Source organism: Lingula anatina, chromosome 5 (assembly GCF_051362555.1).
Source record: "Lingula anatina isolate TDL-2025a chromosome 5, LinAna3.0, whole genome shotgun sequence".
NCBI classification, from domain to species: Eukaryota; Metazoa; Brachiopoda; class Lingulata; order Lingulida; family Lingulidae; genus Lingula; species Lingula anatina.
In genome coordinates this window covers 13073576-13094044 of record NC_141771.1, presented here as the reverse complement: position 1 = coordinate 13094044, position 20469 = coordinate 13073576, and the positions used below count along the sequence as shown (strand labels likewise).

General features: G+C 37.1%; 1 protein-coding gene and 1 long non-coding RNA gene across 5 annotated transcripts; one reads left to right on the top strand and one right to left on the bottom strand.

The window, feature by feature from the left end:
* The first annotated feature begins 565 nt into the window (after nt 1-565).
* On the top strand, nt 566-3080 carry LOC106164301 (uncharacterized). Its single transcript, XR_001238557.2, has 3 exons — nt 566-724; nt 2559-2683; nt 2822-3080. It is a non-coding gene; the product is annotated as an uncharacterized LOC106164301 (long non-coding RNA).
* Nucleotides 3081-11399: 8319 nt separating this feature from the next.
* On the bottom strand, nt 11400-19683 carry LOC106164300 (uncharacterized). Of its 4 annotated transcripts, none has more exons than XM_087014141.1 (8): nt 19478-19683; nt 17789-18208; nt 16820-17045; nt 15814-16134; nt 15194-15301; nt 13557-13620; nt 12290-12612; nt 11400-11884 (listed from the first exon to the last, which is right to left on the bottom strand). In XM_087014141.1, the coding sequence occupies exons 1-8, from the start codon at nt 19531-19533 to the stop codon at nt 11795-11797; spliced, it is 1608 nt and encodes a 535-aa protein (XP_086870267.1). In that variant the 5' UTR covers nt 19534-19683; the 3' UTR covers nt 11400-11794. The 4 variants fall into 4 exon arrangements, with proteins under 4 accessions (XP_086870267.1, XP_086870268.1, XP_013397637.1 ...); XM_087014142.1 differs by having other exon boundaries at nt 12302-12612; nt 19478-19681; XM_013542183.3 differs by lacking the exon at nt 15194-15301 and having other exon boundaries at nt 15847-16134; nt 19478-19681.
* Between the last annotated feature and the right edge of the window lie 786 nt (nt 19684-20469).

The following is a 20469-nucleotide window of genomic DNA, read 5'->3' as shown; positions in this document are numbered from 1 at the left end:
GACAATAGAAGTGTCACCCCTACTGAACCAATACTTTGGGGGAGATAAATGACTGTGGAATGATATGCTCCTGGTATCATTTTATTAACATAAAATTTCACAAAAGAAACGGTTCTGACTGAACAATTCAACTATATCGATATTCTGACATTGCTTATATTCCGCCTTTTCAGGATAATAAATCTGATTACTCTGATTCATTGGGTGACACTTCTATTGTCCAGAGTGTTTATATGCTGAGTTTATATATTTCAGCGTTTTAAATCAGTATACCTATTTTACCCGTCCCCGGCCAGTTGCTTCCACCAACGAGTTTCATACAGCATTCAAGCTAACCGAAGTTAGAGACATATTTACTGTCCCAGATAACCTTTGTAATGGAATACAACACAAAGACGATGCTCTGCATTGCACTGCATAGCGACTTTAAAAAATGTTTTAAGCGGCCTCATTGCAGTATTTGATGTCCTGCGGCAGTTTCTACAGTTCCGCAGAGCTAACATATTAACATGCCTAATTGGATTGGATTTTTGGGCCATATATTATTCAGCCTTAGCCATAAATTACCCAGTCTAATCAATAAAAAAATTTCACCCTATCGCTGGACTTCAGTTGCAAACTGGACACAGATGTGCTACAGTCCCAACTGCCACGCCTGATAGAGACAGTGAACTAATACAGTCGAGCCTGCAAAGTGATCAATTAGGAAAAAGGAAATCAACTGGTATGTAAAATCGGTCCTAGTTGGAGGTTTATGTTTGGGAAAATCTATTTTAACCAGATTGGTAAATTTTCCCAACGTACGCAAAATACTCCAACGTAAAACTTTTTATTCTTTTTGTTTTTCTTATCATTATTGACATGGCAGCAATTCGCGTTCGGATGTTGGTAAATTGCCGTTTCGTTAAACTAAATGCTTACCTCATGTGACTCGTGTGAGGGATTAAATAAAAACAAATATATATAATACTTACTAAAACAAAGGACTTTTTAAAAATTATTTTTCTAAGTCCCGTTTTTTATATTCTTCTGGGCCCAGTTTTATAAAGGACGTTTAGCACTAACCAGTGGATAAGCCTAACCAGTGGATAAATTCTCCTAACACCCATTAACTAAAAGATGGTTAAAATGTGTTTCATATACAGTGTTCTGACTAAAAACAGCCAATTAGTTAACTGGCCAGTGTTTAACTGGATAAAATAATTATTTAAAGGTCAGTTAACTAACAGACTGTTTAAACACTGTTTATGAAACACAATTTCATCCGTCATTTAGTTAACGGGGTTTAGGGGAATTTATCCACTGGTTAGAGTTAAACACTGGTTAGTGCTAAACTGGGCCCTGCATTGGAAGGTTTCCCTTGACTTGTTGTATACCGTTTGTATTATCTATCTATCTCCTTCTCTCTTTCTCTCTCAATTAATTTATTCACAGAGGCTGATTAATATCAAGTACTTTTGATATCCAGGGTAAAAGTAAAGTATAAAGGATATATGACAACAATAATGGAAGTGCAATCAAATACAATTTTTGCAGAGTTGGAATGTTATAAAAACAAACCTGGTTAAGTGAACAAGATGAGATACTTTATTGATTTGGGGTCACTGGTAATATTTCGGACTGAAATAAACAAGGACAGGGCCCTTAAATTTAACTCTGGATTCTCTAAAAGTTACATAAAAACGAGATGGGTTCTCCAGTAACATATTGGAGCACAGTTTCTTATACGACTCAAATAAAGTTGACATGCCAATGGATAACCCGAATGCGTCACTCGATTAGCCATAAAAAGATTTAAAACTCCACTTTCTTCAAATTTCTGGTCGTAGATTGACCTACGCATCTGTCCCGGTTATATACAGCACAGAAAGCAAGCAGCAATTATCCTAAATGTCATTTTTCGGGTGACAAATGAAACGAGGTCTTTTGGAATTTTTCTAAGTTACACTACTATAGTCTTTTATAGCAAAGAGTGACTTCAAAGACATCTTTAAATGCTATTTTTGTCTCTTAATGCTTGGTTTTTTATCCAGAATTTAAAAATAACCAGTTGCCGTGATCGAAAGACGAACACATTTAAAGACACATATATTTAAAATCCGTTGGTATCTTTTGCTATGTTAAAGGTACATACGAACCGAGCATCGGTGGAGCGTGGATTCCCAGTAACACATGTAAACCACTTCTACTAGATTCTTATATGACTCAAATAAATTTGACATGCCAAGGGATAAACTGAATAGATCACTCGATCAGCCATAAAAGACCTTTAGACTGCTCCTTTCTTTAAATTTATGGTTGTAAATTTAACCTACTCCCGTGACCTACTTTCCTTTCCCATTGACAAACAGCTTAGAATGCCAGCAGAAAAATCTGTTCAAACATCATTTTGGGGTAAAATTAAACAATGCCTTTTGGTTATTCTCTTAGTTATACTACTTGAAACTATATGCTGGCATTTGGTTGGTTTTTGTGACAAAAAATTGACTTTGTATGCATCTTTAACACAATGGTTTTCGAATCTTAATTTCTGACACAAAGTCTCCCTTATCTTTTAGTGGATATTTTGACGTGAACAAGAGCTGAAACATAGAATGAAGGCGTATTTATTACTTTTGCTTGTCTTCGTTGCCATTGCCGCCGTGACCCCTGAAAGTGGAATGATCGAATCCGATGTTGAAAGGTACATCAGACAAACATTTTCATCTCTCAAATGAATCAAGCTCAGAAATAATAATAAAAAAGTAAGGATTGTCTTTGAATTTTTTGTATTAGTTTTACCTATTTTCCTCCATAGTATTTAGTTTTTCTTTACATGAAGGTCGGCAGGAAACCAGAAGATAACTAGCATCTCAGAATTCCTGCAGCGATTCCGTCGATCGTGTTGCCTTACTTGTCATTCGTGGTGCAAGTGCTGCTTAGCGTAGAAAGACATGCTTCTTCGTGCTTGCACCATTGCATACAAGATGGAAACCGCTATAGCTTTTGTTCAAACAAGAGATGAATGAGCTCGAATTTTAGAATCTTTCTCGAAATTTTATGTGTATTGCGTGCTCTTTGAATAAAGTTGAATGCGGTAACATATAGTCTCTGCATTGTTGTCCCATATCAACTTGAGATCAAATATCAACTTGGTAAAAGACTGCGGATTGTTGCAAGAATGTTGTTATTCATGTATAGCAAATAATTTGAAAATGACATTGCGTACTTCATCAATACATCAGTCAACATATGCCACACATCTGCTACTTTATCAAAATCTGACTGTTACAGAGACAATAATATAAAGCAGCGGTTTGGGCAATTTCATTGAAATTTAACAAACAGATAGAGAAACGAGAAATTGGGAAATCACTATTAGACCAAACGTGTTGTAAATGCACAGAAACATAAAATTTCAGTACTGCCATTTCGTGTCATCAGGGCAACTTGTGTACATTACGGTGTACAATGTATGTGATCTCCGTGGACACGGATAGTACCCTCACAGATGTATTCAATGTAGTACCGTAATTTTCAAATGAAAGTTGCATTTTACTAGCATTATTTGTACTTCGTTTCCTATAATTGGAAGGACGCTTGATAAACGTTGTATTTTGCATTAAAACAAATACTCTAAACGGAAACATATAGAAAAAATATCATTATAGATTGACATACTGCAATCAATTATATATTGGAAGTAGTGTTTTGTTGTTTCATTTCCTGTTCAAGAGATCAATATTTGTCCATATCTTAGATTAAGTGTTTATTCGTGATTAATGTAATATAAATTTACCCATTTTCATGTAATTAAGCCAATCAAGTGCTCGTTTCGTTATCAAAATGACCACATAAATATATTTCCGCTGGCGAGGTTACAAAGTACTGAAGTAATAATCGAATCCTGGACCTGTTTTATTTAACAAATATCATTTGTATTTTACCAGGCACCATTTCCAATTTGTACTTCCTTTCCTATCATTGAAGGGATACTTAATTAACGCTACATTTTGCACTGAAGCAATCTAAAAGGAAACACACAGAATAAATGGTTAATTTTAGGTTGACATTCTGAAATCAATAATATACTGGTAGTAGTGTTTCGTCCTTGCATTTCTTCTCCGAAAGATATTTATCCATTCCTCTAAAAGGTGTTGATTCATTGTTAACGTAATGCAAAAAATCGAGACACGCCGGATAAAAGCACCGATTTTGGATGTGGGTACCTTTTGACATCTTAATCAGATTAGGGGCGTTGTCCTCTGAAAAAAATCATCGTTTTGTCAAAGAATCCAAAATAGCTGCCACTTTATGGAATTCTATGGACAAATATCTTTATTATTTTTTTATCAAATAAAGTGAATAAAATTTTACTCTGTGTTTTCCATACCCTTTCGACCAATATAATACATATCTAGCAGATAGCAACCATGTATCCTAGAACTTATTAAAAATCCTAGGACTAATTAAATAATATATGTATGTGGGGAGTAACAGTACTACGTGCAATCTTGGGAATTTTAAGAAAATCCACGACGGCCGCTGTCATGTGCCATATCCTTATTACCCTTATGCTTTAGATTTATAGTGTGTAGAAAGTATATGTATCCTTCAGTACTATTATGAGAAAAACTAACATGGCTGCCAGTTGCCATACATTATATCATACAAATGAACGTAAAACTGGTGTGTTTCCATAAATTGGCAGCCATTTTGAATATTTATGGACCGTGATTTTATCCTTCTTGTTACTATTTTGCCATTTTCTGACCCTACGCCATCCCACTAAGTTGCTTTAGTGAACTACTGAATTTTTTAGTGAATTTTCTTTAGTGAACTAGTGAATTTTCTTAACATGTTATTCAGAAATACATTCCAATAAACTTCCTTGCAAGGTCAGCTAACACTAGGATGAATAAGTCGCTGTAAAAGTGATGGAGTGAAGTTAACAAAGTTGACAATTCTTGGTACCCTGTTATAGATAGACAGGTTGAGGTGACTGTGACTTTGCTATGTGTGTGTGTGTGTGTGTGTTCTTATATATATATATATATATATAAACCTTGGAAATCCTAACTTAAAGGCCATACATATATACCCTACATATATTTAGCCATCAAACACGTCCTACTGCTAAACACATCCAGTCTAAAAGGGTGTACCATGCTTAGGTGCAAAACATACTAAGGAGCTAAATGCGTTGAAAAAAATCAGACAAAGCAGGCACTTGGATGTTTTTACAGTGTACGTTATAATTGTGTACCTGTGTTTTGTACCGAAAATAAAAAAAACATTTCAGGTCATTTTATTGTCTTTGCATGCAAGAGTGTTGTCTAACAACTGGGGTTGATACAATGTTGTTATCTGACGTTGATACAACATTGTTATCTGACGTTGATCCAACTTTCAAATCCAACGTTTATCCAATGTCTTATCAACGTTAAGGTTCAACGTTGTTTCAACGTTAAAACAACTTAATTTGCCCTGTAGGTTGCTTTACATATTTCTTTTAAATTCTAAATTATCAAACACCCCGTACTAAAATGATGCTACCCATAGGATTGATTTTCCTGTTATGTAACGACTAGCGACTCTTATTTAATTTACTTTTGAAACTGGTCTCGGAAACTGGCCTCACTTTCTACAAGTGTCACAACATGGCGGGCTGAATTGATTAAAAGAGACAGTGAGTCCCTTCAACGACCAAAAATATATCTAAGCGCTCGGTGGTTGCCGAATCATGAAAATTGTGCCTCTGTGCAAATGCCCCGGCGATCCATGTGCCTCCTTTGAACGTCCAAATCTAGACTTTCCCTATAGAACTACGAGCGGTGTCCAATAAGCAATTTATGTGCCCTCACTGTACGTTCCCTGTGCAACAGACGACGTTTTGAATGAAGGTAATTTTAAATAAAGTTTTGAATGTCCTAAATCAATGATGACTTATTCTTCCTTTTGTTCATGTGTTTTGTCTTTTTGTTTTCTCACATAGGCTGAACAAGAAAAATACATAAGGCATGCGTTTTGTTGCTAATGCAATCTTGTTTGAGCGGTATCTAATACTTAATCCAAACAAGTGTATAACTATTTGGCCCAAAAAGGAGTGTCTATCTGCTCACTGAAATACTATTCATGTCACCCATGAGACGCCTGTTTTTAACAAGGTTTTTATAACTTGACCGTCACGCTTTTCTCAACAGCTAGGTGAATGAATTGCATTTTAAATGTCACAGGCAGCACTTACCCAGCTAATGCCATAATTGCGTATCAGTAGTGCTATAAATACTATTGAGTATGACACCCACCTAGGGACATATAGACACGGGGGTATTATGATGCACGTCGTCATATACCGCCATCTTGGACAAATCAAAAAGACAAAAAATAATTACTTAGCCCATAAACATGCTCATTTAACTGCTAACAATGCAAAAACCGAATATGGATCTGGCCTAGATCAGGCCCCAATTGGGATTTGGCCTTGTCCAGTTAGTAACTGGATAAGATAAATTAAGGTCTGACCCATTCGCTAAATATCCATGGCAACAACGGGACAATAAAGAACGAGATAATTAGAGAGTTTCGTGAAACAGCACTCATAACTAACGAGATGCTATATAACGACCGATCGCTAACTAACGAATGCTTCCTGAAACCTCTGGCCTGTGACATGTTCAAACAGAAAAGAAACAGACAATAAATTTGATTGTTTTATACGATTCACGAGGTTTAATTTTTGTGCACAAAACTATTCTTTTAATATTGAAAATTAATATGTTGATAGTTTGCAATATAGAAACTGTTTTCACCTCAGCAGATTCATAGCATAAAATAACAATTCACTTGACTTGCACATGTGACAGCACAATTTAAGTGTTTCCTTCCCTCGTCTTGACCTGTCACGAAATGCAGCACAAACAGGATCCACATAGGCTGATGCAAGGGCATGCTCGACTGCCAACGGCTTTGCTGCCAACCTTATTGTGATCCAAAAAACATTAAATCACCCGAGATAATCCGAAGTCTTGCGACCTAGCGGAAAGTCAAACAAGAAATTCGTGGGATTTTGGAGAAGAGTGGGGCCAGAAATAATGGTAGACAAACGAATGTGGTAACGAATAAAAGTATACAGAATTTATCCACGTTCATTTTTCTGGTTGTTACATCTTTAGTTCTGTCGAATTACGGACTACAGTATATTGCACAACGGTACGAATTCACCATTCTAAGACTTGCCTACAGATTTGTTATAGGTTACGGCCCGGTTTCATCAAGGCTGGATAGCGCTATCCTATGGATAAAAATGGCCGCTCTCCTCTGGATAGAGCTATCCAGAGGATAGTGCGTTTCATCAACAGTGGATAGCGTTATCCCGGGGATAAATCAGCTTATCCAGAGGGTAAGGTTGTCCGCTCGAAATAGGCGGGATAAATCTGCTATCATGCTGTTAAATCATCAAAAATGACTAACCTGCTTGGTTTGGCAGTAAATCCTGTGAGATTTCACAGGCGGAGAATAATTAGAAAGAGAATTTTAAAAGATGTGTGTGTTTGCTTTTAATTCTTTGAGTGATGCTGAAACAATAGATTACATAACAGACTTGATCAAAGTTGACAGCGCGCCTGCTACGAACAGAACCCATGCAATCTCCATGAGAGACCAATTATCTTTTATTTTACTAAAACATACCTTTTAAATCGACGAAAAAACTCTACACTGCTATTGACATAATCTGCCAAACTTGCCAAGTCAGCCATTTTGTTAGAAAGTATGTCACGACCTTGCCCTTCAACCCTCGCCCTTCAAATTGTAAACATAGCATGAGGCACAACTAATGCAATGTGATGTGTTTTTGACACTGACACTAAAATATGCTGTATATATTAGTCCCATTATTTTAATGAATGTACCATCTTGAAATATACTTAGAATATTGTTAATCATGGGTAATTTATTTTCCAAATATGCTATAAATCACTTTTTTTGTTAGCAACTATCATGGCTTTTATAATGTATATAGCAACCAACTGCATTATGGGAATGTCTTTTTCTAAATATGGTATTGGATAATCTTTTATCCACTGGATTACTATCATGCTGTTTATCCAGCCTTTGTGAAACACGAATTTATACAGAGGATAACTATACAGAGGATAAGAAATTTATACCTTGGATAGTGTTATCCATAGGATAGCCTATCCAGCCTTGATGAAACAGGGCCTACTTGTATAACGTTTTTTCATTAGGCTATCATAATGGACGAAAATAGTTAAATGTCACTTTGATGCACTGTCACTTACATGTACTATTAAACATATTTTTGTCAGCGAAACTATCCATTTATTTTGCCCTGCACGGCCAATGTGCAGTGAAATCTCTAAAAAGTCTCGGGTCTGACTGGTTATGAACTCAACATAATAAGTGCCTTTAAAAAAGACATTGCCTGAGCTTAGAGCAGACCGCATTCAGAATCGCCTTATTATGATAAACGCAAAACCTAATTCTTGAAATTTGAAGTGTTTCTTATTGCAATCAAAGAACCAATTAAAGAAAAATTAACTTAATACTAAAAGTGCATGTATGCGTGTTTTGAATGACCTTATATGTAAATCAGTAATACAAACGTTTGTCAGGATTCAGCTGGAGTCGTTATGTCTGCAGCGTGTTAGCTGACTCTTTGTCAACCTTATTAAAGTCCAGTGAACGAACGACTTAGGTTAGAAAAAATGTTAACAAAGGTTTCTCAACTCAACCCGGTCCTGTTATGGGCCAATAAAACTCATATAATTTTAAATTTATAAATATATTAAGTCTTCTCGCTAGCCAGGTAGTTCTGTCGTTACTTGTTATAACTAACGACAGCTTCTTGAAACTTGCCCATGTCATGTGACATGTTCAAACAGAATAAAAAAGAAACAGACATTTAATTTGGTTGTTTTATTCAATTCAATATGGTTTATTTTTTCGCACAAAAATATTCTGAGAATATTGAAAATTAATATTTTGATAGTTTAAGTTCAACATAGAAAGTTTTTGCACCTCAGAAGATCGATTGCCTACAATAACATTCACTTGACGTGCACATGTGACGGCACAGGTTAGATGTTTCGTTCCCTCGTCTTCACCTGTCACGAGAGGCAGCAGTAACAGGTCCCACACTGTCCGTTGCAAGGGCATGCTCGTCTGCGACGGCTTCTCAGGAATATCTCAAAGTTAGAATTTGAATTCAAGGGCTTCACTGCCAACCTAAATGTGACAAAAATGATACTTTAAATCACCCAAGATAACACACAGTCAACGAGATTTCGTGGGATTAATGAGGAGAGTGGACAAGCAATAATGGCAGACTGGCAAATGTGGTAACGAATAAAGAATGCATCCACGTTCATTTGTTCTGGTTGTAACATGTACTTATGAAGTTCTGTCGAATTACAGACTACTTCACATCAGTACAAATTCACCATTCACAGACATGCCGACCGTTTTGTTATAGGTTTTATATATTCACATTATCTCATATTTCCATTGTTTTTATGGTATCAGAACGGACAATGTCATTGGGTCACATTATCAAAAGAAAAAAAAAGATGAATGCCACTTTCTAACACTGTTACTTGCATGTACTGTTACACATAAATGTATTTTGTCAGCAAAACTATGCATTCGTCTTCACAAAGATTTTAAAAGTCTTACGGTTTTGGAAAATATTCTAATAGACATGTTGAGACATCCGTTCTTTCGGGAGCACTTAACAATGTTAAAACCATCCTTAATTACAAATAAATGTCACAAATACACACCTGTTGGTCTCGACACTTGTACTTTCCACATTAACGAGTGTAATGGTCACAAAGACCACCAATAGTATCAAAAAGGTCTTCATATTGCGCCCCACTTATTGCTTCTGTTCGAATATACACTGCAAAGAATGAAAAAAGGTAATCGTTTCAAAATACCTCATTACGCATATTGAACAATGTAAAATGAAGGTGGATATTTTTATTGATTCAGCCAGTTGGAGTTTTAAGCTCACCGAAGCTCACACCATCTATTTAATCCATAATGATGGCGCCTTGTAAAGGATGCATTGTTTGATTTTCATAGTCAAAATGTTCACATTTGGTACTGTAGATTAATATGTAAAAGGCAGACGAGATCACAAATATTTAGGAATGTACTAATTATATTGTGATGATATCAGAAGCATTTTAACTGCAGTTCCATCTTCATAATTAAAATAAATTATTTTGTCTAAAACTCATACATGTGCATATAATGATGAACATTTTTAAGATCGGTTCCATGTTACTCTTGAGGACAGATCAAAATATGAAAACGGGAAAACCTTCAAAATAAGTAATCACCTTGCTCAGATTCTGTTATCGCTATTAACATTTCTAATATTTTTCTCTTTATATCTATTTATCCACAATCGCATATTCAATTACACGAGACAAATACGCATAAGGATGAAACACCTTTTGTTACGGAATTTCTTGTTAAGATATTGGTTCCAACCTTGAAATAAAGCAATATATACATATCGAAACGGTAAATATCAGTCACTTACCAGTTCTTTTGTCCTGCACTGCCAGTGCGCAGTATGATCTCTACAGAGTTTCGGGTCTGACCGGCTATATATATATATATATATATATATATGAGCACAGCATAATAAATGCCTTAAAAAGTGCACTGCATGACCCAAGTACAGTCCGCATTCACAACCGTTCTCATGAAAGAAGCGCTTTTATCTCCACGGGTGATAGCAAAGAGTCCACTACTTAAAAATTAGTCTCAGAGTTTTGGGGCTACAACGGTGGTGAATGTGGACAGGGCATTTCAAGTTTTTTCAACCAAAGTAGTATCTGAGGTCGTGCTAGGTTGAAATGGGTACATATGATGTACAGCCGCTTGGGTGAAGCACAAATTACCCGTGGCTGACATTAATAGTGGTTCCCATGCGATGGCCAAAACGTTGACCCATTTAGCTACTGTGTTCGCTCTGTATAACGCGTTAAAAAAAGATTTAAAAAAAGGAAATTGAGATCAATGTTAAATAGACAAAATGTAGATATTGGGAGAGAGGGTCATCAGAAACCAATTCCCGCGCGACAAAAACAATGGTCAAATATTTACTTTTACTGAGTGAATACATGCGTGTGTCAAATGACCTTGAAAAATGCAATGCAATCTAGAAAACATGTTTTTAAAGTTCAGCGGGGGACGTATTTCTGCAGCGTGTGAGGTGCTTATTTGTCAACCCTGTTCGTATTGTTTTGCCAGGTGGTAATTAATTTGCGATGTATTGACATTTTCTGTCACCGTCTGGTATAGAAGTACTGCCATGGAGGAAAACAATTGACGTAAATCACTGCCTGAGGACAATTTTGAAAACAGTAATAAGTAGAGTTAGCTGTGCTTTTGAAATACCAAATTTTAATAGATGCCCCTTGATCCCTCTGCTATAGACATGACTCTATGAATTTTGTTTTACAAGTTTAGATCTGGCATGTCAAAGTCTGTTCAAAGTTTCTCCCCGATCAAAGAACTTGCGTAAATGTATGTAGCTACACCCTTGCTGAACAATTCAGCATAAAAACTGGTAATGTTACATAAGGGTTTTCTTTATTAAGCAAAAGCGGCATGTCCTGGCGTATTTGGGGAAAGCTGCCATCGGCCGTGTGCCTATTCAGACTGCATATATAAAGAAGGATTGCACACTCCCTGGCTTGATTCATCAGTCGTTTTACCGAGCAGGCTGGCGATGCAATGTCCAGTAAATGTAATGATATGTCGAGAGAGCTCTCATTTATTCCTCTTGATTTTCTTGGCTGAACAAAGCTACGCCGTAATGGTCCGACACAGTGTCATCTCCATCAAATATTCTCAGTGGCGTGGCCTGGAATGGGTTAAGTAGTGTGATTATTTTAGCAATACAAAGTACTTTCTTACGATTCGTATCTACTTTGGTGTCTCTGCTTCAGGGGACTGCAAATGAGCATTAAATATGTGACGAGCCATTTTTTTCAGGTTTCAGATCGAATTTTAACTTTGCACAAACTCACAATTTTGTTCATGCCCGAACATAAATCAATCCTCATTAACAATTGCAAATTATTGTATCAAGTACCAAATAGAAACCAAAATGGAAGAATTGTTCAAAGTCGGGTGCGAAATAAATAAATAAATAAATAAATAAATAAAATCATACAAAAATAAAGATATATAACTGGTGTTTAATTCTGACCAATGTTCGCAGTGCTTGCTGCTGTCTCCTTTTAAATCACACGTGTAAGATGCTAACCTCTCTATTTACCTTCGCCATTATTAGGTCCCTCCAGGATTTGGGTACAAGCACGTGATCTATAATAACATTAGACAAATTATACGTCAGCCAGTTGTCATAGCAGAACGTGCATAACGTAACGGTTTCCAAATAAGGGGAAAAGTAATTCTGGACCAAGAGATCATAGGACAGGGGTAGCTGTGACGTAATGTTTGCATCCGGGATACTCGGAGAAGTATTAAAGTCTCCAAGAAGAAGAGATCTCTCGAGGTCAGGATTTGCGGCGTTCAGGAGCGTTCCGAGTTCGTATAAACTCTGCTCAGCGTAACTGCTGAAACGGCCTGGAAAATGGATTTAAAATAATGTATTATTGCTCATTCATTGACTAACTAGTACAACTTATGAATATTTAAACCCCAGATGGAGGATGCCAAGTACAATATGAAAAGAGAGTTAAATACTTAGGAAGTGAAGGAAACATAGTCTGTTCAGATGTACTAGTAAACAAGGCATACTGAGCATACAAACAAGGTAATTCGATACAGGTCCAGTTTCCACTGATTTCTAGACCTTACCCCGTCCTAGATTTTGACCCACTTACTTAGCGCACGTCATGTGCTGTCGCTGACTTGTGTGAAAAGACTAAAGAATTCAATTGTCTCTTTAGCTGTTACACGATCCCTGCATTTACTTTTTCTTTCAAATTGACATTCCAAAAAGTATAAATGGGGATAGTAATATTAAATAGTCTATTTTTAGTGGGTATACAGTTCCTAGCCACATCAAGAGTTTCCTTTTTTATGATGAAGTCTGTGCAAGAATGGTCTTCTTATAACAACACGTTGAGCAAAGGTGGCAGCGGAGAGGAGGGGGGGGGGGCAGTTGCCATGCACCCCCCAACCTCGTCCAGCTCCCTTTCCTAAATGCACGACTTAAAGGGATAACAACTCTTCGTATGGAATCTTTATTTCACTATAAAAACATTGTAGACAACTCAAGGAAATATAATATATTTTATTTCACCACCAAGAATGGCAAAAAAGCAATTATTCTAAAATTTGTGATTGTCATCCGATCATGTGACCTCCATAGATGGCTATAGCTTACGAGATTATTACAAAAAGCAAACTTTCTAGAAAATAACCATGGACTAAATTTGAATGTAGAACTGGATTCATTAACCATTGGTAAGAATGGGAAAATTGTTGTTTACCCCAAGAAAATTCATTTTTTAGCCAAAATGAACAGTTGTTATCCCTTTAACCTATGATGATCCTATACTCACCATCTATGTAAACATCAGTCAAAACAGGGGTGGTGTGAGTACAGAACACATGGATATCACTGACCTGCAGAACAAATGTTTAGTTAAAAATAAAAGTGTATTTAATTGTGACCATTGACCTACATGAATTAAGTAAAGTTCTCTTTTAGAAAATTGTCACAAAATTTGGTATGATTATGGTTCGTGAGCGGTAGCGGTGATCGATAGTACTGAAACTGAAAAATTTAATGCTTATTGATTGGTAACTTGACAACACTATACGGTGTGCAAATAAAACGTTTGGATATCTATTTCAAATTTGACGAGAACCTTTAGCTCACACTGACACCTACTGTGTGTATTATTTAAATTTTGAATAATTAAATATGTAATGACAAAAACATCGTTACACTATTCGATCGGTTAAGAGATCGGGCATTATTGTGTTCTGGTGGACTAGTATAGTGTCATTTTTGTGGTTTTGTAGGTCCATTTATTGGGTTGATAAAACAAAGTCACAGTCGAGCGTGCTTTTTTTACATATAGACCTGAATTTTTTCATACATACAGACTTGACATTTAATATGGAATATTTCAGTTTTAAAGGTATACCTAGGTAAAAATGCGTTCTTTATTGAAAACACTCAGATCTCATATAAGATATCTGACTGGGGAAGTATGAAGAAAGGTGTGTCTCTACCAATTAACTGCTTACCAAGTCTGATGCACTGCTGCATTGTTAAATATGCATTGATTTAACTGGGTAGTGCTCCTTTGGGCTGGTCAAAGCTTGGCTTTGGCGAGGGATGGTTCTGTCAAAAAAGTATCCATATGTCGGCAACCATTGCATAGAAGAAATTGAAATTTTGCATGCAAGCGGTCGGTTTTGCAGTGCGTAAAATGAGTTAAGTATTGTTTTTCAAAATTGTTAAAATGTGCCAGAATGGCGCGAAAAAGAAAGACATTGCCAGACAGACTATTGCCCCAAAAGAAACGGTCCGCACAATTTCACAGACTTATGCCCAGGCTCATGTACCCACACAGACACCACGTCCAATGTATCGATATCTTACCACCAGAATACAGGACTCAATTTCCTTCAGGATATGCTGCTGCAATTAAACCAAAACCACCCAGTCCGTTTTAAATGAGGGGCAAATTGTCACTAAAGCGCGTTTTTCAAGTCTCTTAGCGAACACCAAACTGGTTTAAGCAGATTAAGATACCAGCCCACCTCTGAGGAGGCCACTGTAAACAGCAGAACAGCGTAGTCTGTTTCTCTAATGAATTGGGGACCATGACCGTTTCTGGGTAGAACATTGAAACCGCGTTGTTTTCTTTATTGAGGTCAGATTTCGCCTGTACCGCTAAATTGGTCAAAAAAAGAGCTTACAGACATCTTCAAGAGGTCTACGACAAGGTGTGTGCCGCTTCTGAAGTGACTAGAGCCATTAACAGCGTCAGTATTTGGAGTTGATACCACACTGGTGCCAAAACACCAATGGAAGTCATTGACTAAAACCTGAACCAGATCAAATAAAGGAATAATCTGGGAACCACTTGACTATCATTTGATAGGGGACACCTTAGGAACAGTTTTAGGTTGCACGATCAGATTGCTGGTTCACACAGAGCACTTTTATTAGCAGATAACTTACAGAACCAAGGGAATGAGCAGCTACCTTGGTCATCAAAATCGCCATATTTGATTCACTTTGACAATATGTGGTTAGGTCAATAGTCGCCAAATCAACGGCCAGCATGTCCTACAACAAAATTGAACCAAATTGGACAAGCTTTAACCGTTGCCTGGACTTTTATTCCAGATTAAATTCTTAAAAAACTATCGCAAGAAATGCCTTGCCTCTTGAAAGCTCTGGTAGCAGAAGGATAAGGTCAGGCATAGCGGCGACCGTTACTGTGACTAGACGCTGACATGAAGGTTCTTTGTGGGTCGTGTAACTCTTTTAAAGACGATAATTTGGAAAATATGGAGATCCAAAATATCGCTTTCAATGGTTGTCGTATGACTTAAGATTGGCAATGTAGTTTTGTTTGCTTCATTGGCGAAGTCAATTAAAGAACTGATGTCACAATGACATGGAACAGTTTATCATAAGTTATAAAAACACGATTTTGATCCTTATTTTCATTTATCAGTCTGCAAAATAGGAAAAAAACTGATGAATTATGATTTGGAAAAAATATTCCATATTAAATGTCAAGTCTGTATATAATTTTTTACGCATAAACGAATACGGGGTCCAGATATACTAACCTTGGCACGCAGATACCCGCGTGGCACACTCACTGAATATCCCTCGTGGTAGTCCACGAACGAGGCGTCCTCTATCGGTCGTTTGCTAAGTATCACCAAGCCGTAGGTTACTTCGTACGGGGTTGTAGCACAAAACTCAGTTCTATTGAAAGAAGCAAGCAATTCTTTGGGATTGCGGCTCTGCCGTGCCAGAAGACAAGCTAAACAGACTTGGGAGAGCGCCTGGTACTCTGGTACGCAGTTCCCAACGAAACACAGGAACAAGTCTGTCGCATTGTTCGCCAGGCAGTTGTTAAAAAAACACTGGGATACCGCATTCACCTGCAATTTCATGTGGGACTAAATGTAGATGACAAAAGATATCCGTAGGATGACGGTACTCAGAAAAATTACTTTGAATACAGTTATGTTACCTGATAAATTACCATCAACATATTATTTAGGGGTTCCTCTATTAAAGGCTACGTCGACCTAAGTCAGGGAACACATACGTTCACATCCTGTCGGAATCAAAGCCAAAGGAAATGCCAGCCATAGTACCGTAGCTTATACAGGTAGATTTGGAGCACGGTAAATACCCGGGGCATGTAAACAATTTACTACAGCACTATATCAATTGTTTCGCATTATTTATGGATTTCCCCACTACAATGACATGCAAATGATACGGTGTTGCTATTCGTACACCAGGTCCTATGAATGGTTACTGTCTTGCCGACAAAAATATAATGCCTCCGAATTGGAAATCACGTCGACGACAAACCTTCTAGTACAGTATAGAGGCTCATCTGCAGGCATTGAACTAAATTGAATCAGTATGAAGTCACAGCGTGGGACTTCGTTTGTGTGTGTGTGTTAGAGAGAGAGAGAGAGAGAGAGAGAGGGAGAGAGAGAATGAGATGGCACTTCAGTTAAAAGGTAAATTATTTTTCATATTTAACTTTGTAAGTATGATTTGTAGGTATGTAAGTATGATGTAAGGCTGTAACAGATTAATCATATTCACCTCAGCAAGGGTACAAGCAGGTATTGAAGGATTAGCAGTAGGGAAGACAGTGTCGCCATCTATAGTCTGATGCAGGGCGCTGACGGAAAATGGAAAATCTGTCCGCGTCTTGGAGATAATTTCTCTAAGATCATCTGCTTCCCAAACCTCTTGCAAGCAGACGACATCTCCCGGAAGAGAACCATTTTCTATTATTTCAATAAACTTTGCTCTTCGCGTTTCGTATCTGGAAAGCAATGTACAATAAATGTATTTAATCCAAAAAAAAAAAAAAAGATATATACAGAAATTCTCGGTTAAGTTTGCAGAAGATAAGGAACATCTGCTCCTACACGAGTATCGGTGCCAAATGCTTACAGATTTATGTAGGTTTCTAAAAATCCATCATCCATAATTGAAAAGGAAAATAAATAGATTGATAAATAATAAAAAAATATATTTATTTGAAATAAATAAATAAGGCAATGACAATGCGATTATTCGAAGGCAAAGAGGGTTATTTTCTACATAGATATCAAAGGGGTTTCGTGACTGATTAGCCGTTTGACTTTTAATATTAGTGTATTATTATCGAATATTGTGTAAAGGATACACAGAAAATAAAAAAAAAGTCGAGCGAAATTTCTAAACTAAAAAAATATGTTTTCATTGTGTAATTCTTTTGTGGCATCAGAATACCTAATGCCGTTCAATAATGATCACTTCGGTTACAAAAACTCCCTTTTTACCTCCGCCAAGGAGGTTATATTTTCACCCTTGTTTGTTTGTTTGTCTGTCATCAACATAACTCAAAAAGCGATGGACCGATTTTGATGAAATTTTCAGGAACTGGGCCAAGGGCCAAGGAGCAGATGGTGGTGGTGGTGATCCGGATCAATAATCAATCAATAATCAATAATAATCAAAAATTGCTGCCTTGGCGGAGGTCTGCGCACTCGGAATGCTTTTCTAGTTGTTTAAGGCACTTACTCAGGCACAACAGTAGGATGGAGACCTACGTTGAATGTCACTGTTCCCAGCATTGCGTTCACAATGCGATCCTTGCTTCCACGTTTCTTTGATTTCTTTGTTTTCTTTGATTTCTTTATATGACGTTTTTGTATTCTCTTCTCCATAGCGTTAGCTGCACTTTTTCTGCCTTTGCTTAGATGACCTTTTCCACTTGACTGATCATACATCAAACTGGGCTTCATTTCGCTGTAGCTTGGGTCACTTTCTAGTTCTCTAATAAGTTGGAAGTTCTCCGTATCTTTGAGAGTCCTGCCATTCCCAACCTCTTGACCAACCCGGCCGTTCAAACCTGCGAATTGTTTTATTATCAGGCCATCAACACTGTCGGAGTAAGTTTTGGGATAAATAGCGTGATTGGCATGCGCTTGGCGGTGTGGACTAAAATACAAGTGAAAAGATGATACATAAATCAAACGACTTGCTTCTAAACAGACAGAATCATGCGGTTTTAAATACCTTTTTCATTTTTTTCACGCAAAGATTCATCTATCACTTCTTGGTGAACTCATTTAAGGACTCAAAGTACGTTATTGAATGCTAAATGTTGTGAATTAATGTTGCCAAAATTAAGGTGATTAATCACCTCTTGATTCTTCGCCATCTGTCAACAATCTTGACAGAGTCAATGCTAAAAAGGATAGCAGGATTTGAAAACCTGTCCTCAAACGAATGTTAAGGACTTTTAAAACTCCTCAAATTGTTACAGAGTTACAGATATGGTGAGTGACAAAATAGGAGGAGCAAACGTTGGTTGGTTGGAGAAAATGCCGTTTGTCCTAAGAAATACCAATCAGTATGTCTTTCGAGGTAAAACCTAACGATGGTCATCTTTAAAGAAGATTTCACATATTTAATGGTATTGAAGATCGGTAGTGGATTCTTAGAGAGGAATGCGATTGGTTAATCAACAAGGTAACATCTTCGGTTGTGTCAATCGGCTGAAGGGATGAATTCTTTCCAATTAATATCGACACGTAAATACGTGAACGGGACAATTGGAGGAGATAATTACATGCGGAATCTTCAGAAATCTACATGGCTTTACAAAGGACAGCGAACTGGTATCTTTAGACCTACTCTCTGACCACAGGGCGCTCTAGTAGCCTGTTACACAATTTATTGTAACGCAGTCCCTATGCTATTTCACGAAAATTTAAACCTCGAAAACGAGATAAAATCCGTTGAATCAATAGACCCCTACAGGCCTGACGCGTGTGGTAGGCGGGGAGACTATTAGGGGTTAGTTGCATCGTTTTCAAGTGGGGTCGGCCATATTTGATCCGCGCACCAGTTAGCCAGCGGATCATCTGTTCTGAATGGACGTATTCAGAACAAAGGACTAACTAGTCAGCGGATCAAATATGGCAACCAACAAGAAAGCGTGCCATCTTATCCCCTTGTAGACACTGAATACTTTCCCCAGGCAGGAGGATAACGCAACAAGCACTCAATTGGATTGGCCATATTCGATCTGCGAAATGGTTAGTCCACTGTTATGAATACAGCTAATGCGGCCAAAGTATGGAGAACAGTAATTGGTCTTACACCGGAGCATGCAATATCTGAAAGTGAGTGGCTGCTAAAATTTTCTTCATACGCTACGTTTTAACATCTCTAATATGTCTTCAAAGTAGTTTTATTTCTTACCTCCCAAATGTAAGAACCACCCATAATATTGCTATAATGCAAGGTGCATTCCTCATTTCTTTCCTGAATTTGTCTCCTCAATTCGTCCGCCTCTTTTCAGTTGAAGACTCAGATAATACAGAACAGGAAATAGGTGTGCAGGGTACGCCTTTCTTGGTTCTACTCACAGATTTTTTTTCGGCCTCTGCTCTTATAGCTCGCCACCGATTTATGATTCATTCCGACGAACACAATAGCTAGGGGCATTGTCCTTTATTAGAACCAAGTCACTCTAAGCTATTCGTACTGAATCATATCTTATGTGCCAGAGGCCACACCTTTTAGTAGTATATACTGTAATTATTTATGATAGACATGTCATATACAGGAAGTATATAGTATATTTGCATAAGTAAAGCCCGGAGAAATATTTTTCACATTATGTTACAGCAACATTTATATATTACACCGCAGCTTTTCTTTAAAGATGAAAATATATATAGATACTGTAGATCACAGGCTGTTCGATCGCTGCCCGAAAATCTTTCTGTTTCTCAAAAAAAGAAAAAAACGCATATTACACAGGTTATGCAAATAATGGTACCTATATCATTATATATACAAACTCAAACAACCACAGTAAATCATCCATAATATACTTCTGAAATAAATATATATTGCTTTCTTTAAAATATCATTATTGTAGGTTTTGAGAGAGGTTTGACTTAATAATAGAGTAATACTATAAAGTTGGTACTAAATTCCTATGACCAATAGTTTCATTCTTTGTTAGACTTTGGCCAAACACACCGAACATATTATATTGCATAACGCTTTTGTTCCCGAAAATTGTATTACTCGTATTACACTGCTGGAAAGTCGCCTGGGAAAAGGGTTATGCTTTCTCTACAATTTTTCTTACCTCTTTGTTTATTCTCGTAATTGGCAGCTCGGCAGACTCATAACTTTAAAGCAGTAGAATTTTCTGAAGGTCGTTTGTTCGATCCTCCCCG

Excerpts from the sequence above, each read along its gene's own strand:
- LOC106164300 (XM_087014141.1), bottom strand. The coding sequence starts at position 19,533 with ATGAGGAATGCACCTTGCATTATAGCAATATTATGGGTGGTTCTTACA. Across the intron at positions 18,209-19,477 it reads GTGGTTCTTACATTTGGGAG|TCCACACCGCCAAGCGCATG; the intron begins GTAAGAAATAAA and ends CTTGTATTTTAG. Across the intron at positions 15,302-15,813 it reads GCGGGTATCTGCGTGCCAAG|GACATGCTGGCCGTTGATTT; the intron begins GTTAGTATATCT and ends ATTTTGTTGTAG.